This window comes from Nylanderia fulva, unplaced genomic scaffold, assembly GCF_048542155.1.
Source record: "Nylanderia fulva isolate GAGA-0341 unplaced genomic scaffold, ASM4854215v1 Scaffold89, whole genome shotgun sequence".
In the NCBI taxonomy this organism is placed as follows: Eukaryota; Metazoa; Arthropoda; class Insecta; order Hymenoptera; family Formicidae; genus Nylanderia; species Nylanderia fulva.
Genome location: NW_028191015.1, coordinates 110,981 through 121,709, shown reverse-complemented (window position 1 = coordinate 121,709; position 10,729 = coordinate 110,981). Strand labels below are relative to the sequence as shown.

Sequence of the window (10,729 nt, the reverse complement as noted above, 5' to 3'; positions counted from 1 at the left end):
ACCTCAACCAGCCTAACAATCGCGGAACTGGAGCTCAGTCATATTGTAACTCAATTTCAAGCTCCCCACGAACCACGTCAGGACCAATAAATTTTATATCAATAGAAAGGTTTTATAAATGAATAAATGACATTATACTTGTAAAATATCTTTATTTATCGACCCGACCCGTCAGGTTCCTTCTCTGTCCGATACTCTCAATCAAATCTCAAGCTCTCGGCTTCCCTGGGTATAGCCGGCCTAGCAGGTTGCCCATAAAACAAATAGAGAGCAGCTTCTTAAACGTCCACCGAGGTAGACGCGAGAGAAGACCGTCTTGTGCAAAAAGTAATTTATCGCCAGATGAATTATTGGACGTAACAATCTCTCCGCGTCTTCGTCGCGTCCGGCGTCTTCTGTGCTTTGCAGTTTAAGTGTGTGCGCGACCGGGGTGTCCTGTGACCTGTAACAAACAAAATGGGCATGGATAAATTGATCGACGCTCAACATGAACTTCACGTGCGTATATTACGTAGTGTCGACAATTTACGAAAAATTGGGGCGGCCAAGCTGAACGTGGACACCATCCAAGCTGCGATCCGCTTCCTGGACGACAAGTGGACCAGATTTCAGGAGCTGCACGAGGAGCTCCGCGACAAATACTGGAAGGAGATAAAGGAAGATGAGTACACCTCCGACGACCTTCCAAGCAAGGTCGAAACGGCGTATTACACGCAACGCTCCGAACTCGCCGAGATGGAGGAAAGGCTTTCCAAGCCGTCGGAAGCTGACACCTCCGAGAAGGCTCGAGGAAGCGCGCCGTCTTGCAAGACCCTGCCACGCATCAATCTGCCTCAATTCAGTGGCAAGTTCGAGGATTGGCCAAGCTTCCGGGACCTGTTCTGCTCCATTATCCTCGGGGATCCATCCTTGACTAAGATCGAGCAGCTGCACTATCTCAGGACAAGTGTCAAGGGCGACGCGGAGCAGCTCATTCGGAACTTGCCCTCTACGGAAGACAACCTGGAACAGGCATGGGACATGCTGACGACATATTTCGAGAACAAGCGCCTCCTCGTGCGTTCCTACCTGACGACCTTCACATCGCTGCCGAGGATGAAGGCTTTCTTGCCCGACGGCATCCGTCGAATCTTCCACGGCGTACTCACCACAGTCGGCGCTCTGAAGGGCATCGGGCGTCCGATAAGCGACTGCACCGACCTTTTTGTGCACCTGGTCGTCGAACTGCTGGACGCCGAAACTGGACGCGAGTGGGAGAGTTCGCTCGGCAAGTCTGCCGAGCCGCCGTCGTACGACACGCTCCGGGAGTTCCTGCAAGAGCAGCTGATGACCTTGGAGGTCCTCCAGTCCACCAGGCCCGGACCATCTGGCAAGCCCTTGGAGAAGTCCAACCGCGCCGCTCGCACAAGCCACGTGGGGAGCAAGGAATCAGACCCGAGCCGCAGCTGTCCGCTCTGTAAGAAGGATCACTTCATCGCGTACTGTGAGCTGTACAAGAGAAAAACAGTGGCTGAAAAAAAGGAGGCAATCAATGCTCACTAACGGTGCTGGAACTGCCTGGGTCGGCATCTCCTTGCTGATTGCACGTCCTCCAAGGTGTGCATGAAGTGCTCTGGCAAGCACCATTCGTCTCTTCACGACACCTTCACCGTTGTGGCTCTGCCTGCTGCCGGACCATCTTCCGCGGTGACGACCCACGTGGCCAGGCGACCGCCGGTGAAATGCCGATCAGCGCTTCTGGCAACCGCGCGCGTGCTGGTGGCTGATCGCGCGGGCACTCGCTACGACGTCCGCGCCCTGATTGACCCGGGTTCGAAGACATCACTGATCGCGGAATCTCTGGCACAACGCCTTCGCCTGCCGCGGACTCCCTCCTCAGTGGCCATCTTCGGAGTAGGTGGCATCCAGTCAGGCGTCTCTCGAGGGCAAACAGCGATCACCATCTTTTCGCGCGACGGGCATTTCGCGCTCGCCGCTTCGCCTCTCGTGCTGCCGCGCCTAACCGTGTACGGCGGCATTCCTGAGGGAGAAGCACGCTCATGGCCGCCTGGGGCCCACCCCCCCTGAATTCCCCGGGTCCTGGTCCCGGGGGGGTTTTTAAAAACCCCCCCCCGGGGGGGTTTTTTGGGGGGGCCCCCCGGGGGAATTAAACCCCTGGGGTTTTTTTGGGGGCCCCCCCCCCACCCCCAATCCCCTTTCCCAATTCCCCCCCCAAAAAATTCCCTTTTTCCCCCCCGGGGGGGGGCCCAGGCCCTCCCCCCGGGTTTTCCCCACCCCCAATTGGGGGGACTTTTCCCCAAAAAAAAATTTTTAAAAATTTTGGGGGGCCCTCCATCCGGCGTCCCCCGGGCCCCCCAACCCCCCCCCAGGGCCCCGGCCCCCAAAAATTTTTTTGTTTTTCCCCCACTTTGGGCCCGGGAATAAATTTGGCCCACCCTTTCCCCCCCTCCCTTTTGGAACCCCCTTTTTTTTTGGAATTTTTGGCCTTTTCCCCAAATTTCCCCCCCCCGGGTTTCCCAAATTCCCCGGGGGGTTTTCCCGGTTTTTCCCCCCCGGGCCCCTTTTCCCCCTTTTTGGTTTTTCCCCCGGGGGGGCCCCACCCCCTCCCTTTTGAAAGGGGGCCCCCACCAAGGGGAATTAAAAATCCGTGGGGGAGGAACGGGGCCGGGGGGGGGTTTTGGAAAAAAGGGGGGGGCCCCCTTCCCCTTTTTGGGGCCGGGTTGCTTTTTAAGAAAGCCCCCCTTTCCCCCGGGGCCGGTCCCGCAGGGGGGGGGAAAAGGGCCCCCCGGGGGGGGCTTTTTCTTGGGAAAGGTTTGCCCCAAGGGGGCCCCCCGCAAAATGGGGGCCCAAAAAGCCCCGGATTTTCCCTTCAAAAACCCCCCCCACCCCCCGCCATTTTAGGAATTTTTTTTTTTTGGTTTGAAAAAAAACCCTTTCCCTTTTTTGGGGGCCCTAAACCCCCCTTTTTGCACCCTCTGGGAAAACCCTCCCTTTTAAAATTGGGGGTTTTAAAAACCTCTGGGGCGTTTTAAACCAGGGGTACCCGCGATTAGGGGAGATTTTTCACGCAAAACCCCCCAGGCAAACTCGGGGAAGTTGGAAAAAAAATGGGGGCCCGAAATCCCGTGTTTTTAAGAAAAATCAATATTTCCATAACAACACATTCATTCATTTATTTGTTACATATTAATTCTTTTTGTTCTTTCGCTTTATACTTTCAATGAATAAACATTACTTTTTCAAAGATCTGGTGAATTTATTTATAAGTCGCTACATTTTTGGTGACCCCGACGTGATATTAAACCCGACGTGATATTAAACCCGACGTGATATTAAAGCCGACGTGATATTAAAGCCGACGCATTTTAAAGGCTGATGCGGAATAAGTGCCAAGTGATCGTCGTATTTGAAGTCTGCGAAATATTATCATCGCTTGGAAGAACTGCTGGATATTCTGATTTTAAGAGATTCATTCTCCGGATCTTTGAAACATCAGAGGCGGATTAGTCCTTCACGGAAATTCTCAAATCATTTTATCGGATTCCTGGAACAAGAGGAAAATGCCAATCGATAGATCACCAGTTAGACCCTGTTCGGATACCCAGATTGATATGGATTTGGCGAGCGGATCAAATCAGGTTGGATCAGAAAATATTAATATTTTACCTTCTCAAACTAGACATCAGGTGAGTGATCCTATGTTACAAATTCACTCAAATGAGTTTTGTTTATTAAAACTACCGACTTTCTGGCATAAACAACCTAAACTCTGGTTTGCTTCTATTGAAAGTGAGTTTACGGTTTATCGAATTCGATCAGATGATATTAAATATAGTTCTGTCATTCGTCATCTTGATGAACAAGCCTTAGTAAACATATCTGAAGTCATTGAAAATCCACCTAAAACAGATAAATATAATTATTTAAAGAAAATATTAATAAATCGCTTTACGGATTCAGAGGAAAAACGTTTGAGACAAATATTAGCTGGAATTGAACTTAATGATAAAAAGCCTTCGGAATTACTTCGAGAAATTCGTCATTTATCTGGAGGATCTTTAGCAGATAGTGTTTTGCAAATGATTTGGCTTCAACGCTTACCACATAGAATTCAAACGACTTTAGCCGTAGTAGAGGATGTTCCTCTTGTTAAACTTGCGGAATTAGCCGATAAAATTGCTGATCGGGACGGCAGTTTGCAAGTCGCGGAAGTTTCCAATAATACAAGTAATAAATCTTCGGATTTCGCGGATTTGCTACGAAGAATCGAAGCTCTTGAAGTTTCTCGTCGTCGAGATCGTTCCAAAAGCCGGTCTAGAGAGAATAGAAGATTTAGATCGTTATCGCGTAAGAAAGACAAATCAAATAAAGATATTAAAGATACATCAATTTGTTTTTACCATAAGAAGTTTGGTGATAAGGCTAAACGATGTACTTTACCTTGTTCTATGTCCAAAACATTCTTGGCTTCACAGGAAAACTAAAAACGCCGCTTAAGACTGAGGCTGCTTACGACGGTGTTTCTAACAATCGCCTCATTATTTTCGACAGACATTCAAATTTGAATTTTCTTGTCGATACGGGCGCTGATATATCGTTGTTACCTAAAAAGGTTTTATTGAAGCCGTGGCATACTAATTTAAAACTTTTTGCCGCAAATGGTACTCAAATTAATACTTACGGTTCTAAAACTTTAATTTTGAACCTCGGTTTAAGGAGAGAATTCAAATGGAAATTTTGTGTCGCGGATATTCAACGTCCTATTTTAGGCGCCGATTTCCTTTGTCATTTTAATCTCCTAATTGACATTAAAAACAAGAAATTGATTGATAATGTTACCGGTCTTACGAATACTGGAAAAATTCAAGAAGTTGCACATTTGTCAATTTTTACCACATCTCCTGATTCTGTGTACCACAAATTTTTAACCGAATTTCCAGAACTCACCCGTTTTTCTCCAATTTCCTCGGTAAAAACACATGGTGTTGAACATCATATCGTTACGGAAGGTTTTCCTAAATTTTCGATTCCCAGAAGACTTACTCCTGAGAAACTTAAATGTGCCAAGGAAGAATTCAAGTCTATGATGGAGCAAGGAATTTGCAGACCTTCAAGCAGCTCCTGGGCAGCCCCTCTACATATGGTACCTAAAAAGGAACAAAATTCTTGGAGACTGTGTGGTGATTATCGTGCACTCAATTCAGTGACTATCCCGGATCGTTATCCCTTACCTCATATTCAAGATTTTTCTTCTTCACTTTTTGGTAAGAATATCTTTTCTAAAATCGACTTAGTTAAAGCGTACTATCAAGTACCCGTCGCTAAAGAAGATATTCACAAAACAGCTGTCACTACTCCATTTGGGCTTTTTGAATTTGTCGTAATGCCTTTCGGTTTACGAAACGCAGCCCAAACTTTTCAACGGCTCATGAACTCTTTACTTAATGATTTGAGTTTTGCCTTTTGTTATCTTGATGACATTCTTATTGCTTCTAAAGATGAGAAAGAACATTTTGCTCACTTACGCATTATTTTTGATCGTCTTCAACAAGCTGGAATGACAATCAATGTCGCTAAATGTCTTTTCGGTCAAAGCGAGATTTCTTTTCTTGGTTACTTAGTTTCTAACCAAGGAGTTAAACCTACATCCGAAAAAGTGAAATCAATTATTGATTATCCTAAACCTAAGACACTTCATGAATTACGCAGATTCTTAGGAATTATCAATTATTATCGTCGCTGTCTCAAGGATGCTGCAAATCATCAAGCTCTGTTAACAGAATATTTAAAGGACAGTCGCAAGAGGGATAGAAGAATTATTTCTTGGACTAAAGAAGCGGAATTAGCTTTCGAGTCATGTAAAGAAGAACTTTTACAAGTTACTACCCTTTCTCATCCTGCTCCTCATGCTCCTCTTATTTTAACTTGTGATGCTTCTGACTTTGCTGTTGGTGCATCACTTGAACAGTCTATTGATGACGATATCAAACCAATAGCATTTTTCTCAAAGAAACTAGACAAAGCTCAAAGAAATTATAGCACTTATGATAGAGAACTTCTTAGCATTTATTTGGCTATTAAACATTTCAGGCATTTTGTTGAAGGAAGACAACTGTTTATCAGAACTGATCATAAACCTTTGATTTTTGCTTTCCGTCAGAAATTGGATAAAGCGTCACCAAGACAGATCAGACAATTGGACTTTATTGCTCAATTCTCTACAAATATTACCTATATTTCTGGAAAAATGAATTCAGTTGCTGATGCTCTGTCAAGAATTGAATTTATTTCAATGCCTATTATAGTTTCTTTAGAAGAACTTGCTAATTATCAGAAAGAAGATGAAGAACTTCAAGTTTTACTTTCTTCAAATTCTTCACTTCTGTTGAAGAAACTTATTCTTTCAGGATTAACCATACCTATTTATTGTGATTGCTCTTCGGAATTAATTCGTCCATATGTTCCTAAACTCTTACGCAAGAGAATTTTTGATGTTGTTCATGGACTCGCTCACCCCAGCGGCAGATTGACATGTAAACAATTACTACTGAAATTCATTTGGCCTTCTTTGAAGAAAGATGTGAAGGAATGGACTCGAACTTGTCTTCCATGTCAACGTGCGAAGATTTCAAGACACACCAAGAATTCTCCAATTAAGATTGCAATTCCTGATCAACGCTTTCAGCATGTGCATTTAGACATTGTTGGACCACTTCCTATTTGTCAAAATTACCGTTATTGTCTTACTATGATTGATCGTTTTTCCAGATGGCCTGAAGCTGTTCCTATTTCTGAGATTTCTGCTGAAACTATTTCTACAACATTTTATTCACATTGGGTAGCACGTTTTGGTTCTCCTATCAGCATTACAACAGATCAAGGTCCTCAGTTTGAAGCAGCTTTATTCAAAGCTTTAACAAACCTAATTGGATGTCAAAGGATTAGAACTTCTGCTTATCATCCTGCTTCAAATGGAATTCTGGAAAGATGGCATAGAACTTTGAAAGCAGCGATTATGTGCCACGAAACAACCAACTGGGTAGAATCTTTACCTTCAGTTCTTTTGGGATTACGTTCGTGTTTCAAAGAAGATTTAAAAGCTTCACCTGCAGAACTTCTTTATGGATCCACTCTTCGTATTCCTGGAGAATTTTTCATTGAAGAAGATTTTCCTGCAGATCCTGAAATCTTTCTTGAAAAACACAGGATTCATATGAGGAATATCAGATCATCTCCTACAAGTCATCATTGCAAAAGATCACCTTTTGTTCACAAGAATCTTTTTGATTGTACTCATGTTTGGATTAGAGAAAATACTGTTAGGAAGTCACTACAACCTCCTTATTCTGGCCCTTTTCCTATTGAGAAACGTATCTCTGATCATTTATTTGCAGTTAATGTTTCAGGAAGAGTTGTCAATATTTCGACAGAACGTCTCAAGCCAGCCTTCATTCCTAGAACTTCAGATTCTACTGAACTTTCTACCAGATCTTCAGCTCCTGTTCCTGCTATTTCAACTCCTGTTCCTGCTATTTCAACTCCTGTTCCTGCTACTTCAGCTCCTGTTCCTGCTACTTCAGCTCCTGTTTCTGCTACTTCAAATCCTTCTTCTTCTTCTACTGTTGGAAAAGCTTTACGCACCTACCCACCAAAGAAGAAGAAAGTCCATTTCGCAACGAATATCGTCACTTGGGGGGGAGTACTGTAGCATTCATCATCCACACCTTTCATTTACACTCTACACTTTTATTACACCTTACACTTTTCACTGCACTTTTACACTTTTTTACATCTTTATACATTTGTAATAACTTCAATTCATTAATATACATAATGTTTTTAAGAAAAATCAATATTTCCATAACAACACATTCATTCATTTATTTGTTACATATTAATTCTTTTTGTTCTTTCGCTTTATACTTTCAATGAATAAACATTACTTTTTCAAAGATCTGGTGAATTTATTTATAAGTCGCTACACAAGGAGAACCCTGCAGACTGTGCCTCCCGAGGGGTGTCACCGAAGGAGCTCCTGGAACATCATCTATGGTGGCGAGGGCCGGAATATCTCCGCCATCACGCGGACTTTTGGCCGAAGGACGTCAAGCTCTTGGAGACGGCCGACTTACCGGAGCAGAGACCGTTCCGATGCCATGCAGCCGCCGAGGAACGAGAAGCTGAGGAGCTCTGCCGCTTTTCCTGCCTTCGTCGCCTGCTTCGCGTGTCCGCCTGGATCTGGCGCTGGAGGGCACGAGGGCGTCACTCAGCAGACAGCGAAGCTGTGTCGGCCTCCTTGGAACCTGAGGAGCTGGAGGCCGCTCTATCTAAATGGATCCAGGTAGCTCAGGAGTCGAGCTACCATGCCGAGCTGCAAAACGTCCGTGCTGAAAGGACGCTGCCTGCCCGGAGCTCACTCCGCAAGCTGGTTCCCATATTGGACGACGAGGGCACCCTGCGAGTCAGCGGGCGTCTGAAACACGCAATTTTGGATGCCGATCAACGTCATCCTGCCATCCTACCGCCGCAGTCTCACCTGACGCACCTGGTGGTTGACGCCGCCCACAGGCGAACACTTCACGGCGGAGTCCAGGCCACCTTGGCTCATATCAGGCAGCGTTTTTGGATTTCGCGAGGACGTCAAGTGGTTCGCAGCCACATTCACAGTTGCCCCCCATGCATCCGATGGCGGGCGGCCACTCCACGGCCGAAGATGGGCGACCTGCCAAAGCGCGCGTCACTCCGAGCCGCCCATTTCAGCACACCGGCGTGGACCTCGCCGGCCCGGTGTGGCTTCGAACGACGAGAGGCCGAGGACACAAGGCCTACAAGGGTTTTTTGGTGGTATTCGTTTGTTTTAGCTCCCGCGCCGTACATCTTGAAGCTGTCAGCGACTACACCGCCGAGGCCTTCTTAGCGGCCTTTCGTCGGTTCGTGTCCCGACGAGGGTTGTGCACAGTCGTGTATAGCGACTGCGGCACTAATTTTGTGGGCGCGGACCGACAGCTTAAGGCCCTTTTCAAGGCTGCTGGCCGTGAGATCCAGACCATTGTTGGGCACCTGGCAGACCGAGGAGTGCGGTGGAGCTTCAATCCACCGGCAGCTCCACATTTTGGCGGCCTGCGGGAAGCGGCGGTCAAGGCGGTTAAACACCACCTGAGACGCACCATCGGCGAGGCCAGACTGACCTTTGAGGAACTGTCGACGTTCCTCACAGAGGTTAAAGCCTGCCTCAATTCTAGGCCGCTCGAAGCCTTGACGGATGACCCTGACGACCTCCGTGCCCTGACGCCTAAGCATTTCCTGGTGGGAAGCCCTCTCCTCGCCATCCCGGAGCCGTCACTCCTGGACGCATCAGCCAACCGGCTGAATCGGTGGCGTCTCCTGCAGCAGATGCGGGATCACCTGTGGCAGCGGTGGACCCGCGAGTATCTACAGCACCTCAGCCCGCGGCCCAAATGGTGGGCCACTCGTGGAGCTATTCTCGAGGGCCAGTTGTGTCTGGTCAAGGGCGAGAATACCCCGCCGTGCCGGTGGCCGCTTGCTCGGATCACGCGCGTGCAACCCGGCATGAACGGGGAGATACGCGTGGTGGATGTCCGCACGTCCGTTGGCGAGTTAACCCGGCCAGTGGTTAAAATCGTACCACTGCCGACGGCTGCCGCCAAGGACCCAGAGCCACCCGCGTAAACCCCGTGCCGCGAGTTCCGTCGCGACTGTATATACTGTAAATAATAATCAAACGCATCATTATTCTTGTTCGTCGTCAAAAAACTGTAAAACATTGAGTCGTATACTCACTCTCGTCTCGCGCATCGTATTCTCCGCTGCATCTCAATGCTTCCTCCGTTTTAGCACCTCGAATAGACAAAATCGTTTGTCGCTCGTCGCGACGAGGCGAGCGGAATGTTGCGGATGAGAGAGAGAGAGAGAGAGAGAGAGAGAGAGAGAGAGAGAGAGAGAGAGAGAGAGAGAGAGAAAGAGAGAGTGTGTATGTGTGTGAGTGCATGTACGCATGCAGTGTGGAAAAGTGATATTTTTCAATATCAAATTCGGCGCGTCAATTTGCGCTAATCGCAAGGCACAAATCGCGCTGCGCGCGTTTCGCGCGCCAAACGCCTTCGGCTGTCGCCAGCCCGTTTACGCGGGCTGGCCAAACAAAAACAGAAAAGGGAAAACAGTTTTGTCCTCCGACACTCTAGAGGATTCCACATCATTACATTGCAAAATTACAAGTTCGGTAATTTTACATTGGAATCTTCTCGAAGGTCGGCAGGATAAAGCTGTTTTCCCGCGCGTCCTATTCTCACTCGCTTTGTCGCAGCTCGCACGCACAGACCGAGAGTTTCTTCGTTACGTTTTTCACAAAGTTCCGTGGTATCGCACTTCTCGCGAATACTTTATTCCTTGTCGATTGCACTTTTTGCAATCCGTGTATTTTTTTTATCACGCCACCTGTGCGCGACTCTCATTTCTTGTAGATAGTGAAAAATACAGTGCCGTTCTCATTAACCTTGTCTCCCTTCTTTTTTTGGTGTCGTTGTGCTGTGCTCCTTAGGTAATATCAATATTCACTCGCACACCGGTTCGCACTTCGCGTTGCCGCGAATTCGCACAGTTACTTTAAAAAATATATATATAATGTAAAAAAAATTTATAACAATTGAACTTCATAAATATTGAATAAGAATATAATCTATATATATATAAACATATATACACACACGCG

General features: G+C 46.8%; 2 protein-coding genes and 1 long non-coding RNA gene across 4 annotated transcripts; 2 read left to right on the top strand and 1 right to left on the bottom strand.

Annotated features, from left to right (window-relative positions):
* The first annotated feature begins 456 nt into the window (after nucleotides 1-456).
* LOC146719711 (uncharacterized) lies at nucleotides 457-1,542 on the top strand. Its single transcript, XM_085489601.1, has one exon. It carries the CDS (start codon nucleotides 457-459, stop codon nucleotides 1,540-1,542), a length of 1,086 nt encoding a protein of 361 aa, XP_085345727.1.
* Nucleotides 1,543-3,756: 2,214 nt separating this feature from the next.
* LOC146719710 (uncharacterized) lies at nucleotides 3,757-6,286 on the bottom strand. Of its 2 annotated transcripts, none has more exons than XR_014926361.1 (6): nucleotides 5,232-6,286; nucleotides 4,948-5,147; nucleotides 4,682-4,853; nucleotides 4,441-4,604; nucleotides 4,102-4,314; nucleotides 3,757-3,900 (listed from the first exon to the last, which is right to left on the bottom strand). It is a non-coding gene; the product is annotated as an uncharacterized LOC146719710 (long non-coding RNA). The 2 variants fall into 2 exon arrangements; XR_014926362.1 differs by having other exon boundaries at nucleotides 4,682-4,798.
* A 1,009-nt stretch (nucleotides 6,287-7,295) lies between these two features.
* Nucleotides 7,296-9,690, top strand: LOC114931247 (uncharacterized). The gene is made up of 3 exons (XM_085489600.1): nucleotides 7,296-7,370; nucleotides 7,976-8,787; nucleotides 8,862-9,690. The coding sequence occupies exons 1-3, from the start codon at nucleotides 7,296-7,298 to the stop codon at nucleotides 9,688-9,690; spliced, it is 1,716 nt and encodes a 571-aa protein (XP_085345726.1).
* The last annotated feature ends 1,039 nt before the right edge of the window (nucleotides 9,691-10,729 follow it).

Excerpts from the sequence above, each read along its gene's own strand:
- LOC146719711 (XM_085489601.1), top strand. The coding sequence starts at position 457 with ATGGGCATGGATAAATTGATCGACGCTCAACATGAACTTCACGTGCGT.
- LOC114931247 (XM_085489600.1), top strand. The coding sequence starts at position 7,296 with ATGTTTGGATTAGAGAAAATACTGTTAGGAAGTCACTACAACCTCCTT. Across the intron at positions 7,371-7,975 it reads CCCTTTTCCTATTGAGAAAC|TCGCTACACAAGGAGAACCC; the intron begins GTATCTCTGATC and ends TTTATTTATAAG. Across the intron at positions 8,788-8,861 it reads GCGTGGACCTCGCCGGCCCG|CTCCCGCGCCGTACATCTTG; the intron begins GTGTGGCTTCGA and ends CGTTTGTTTTAG.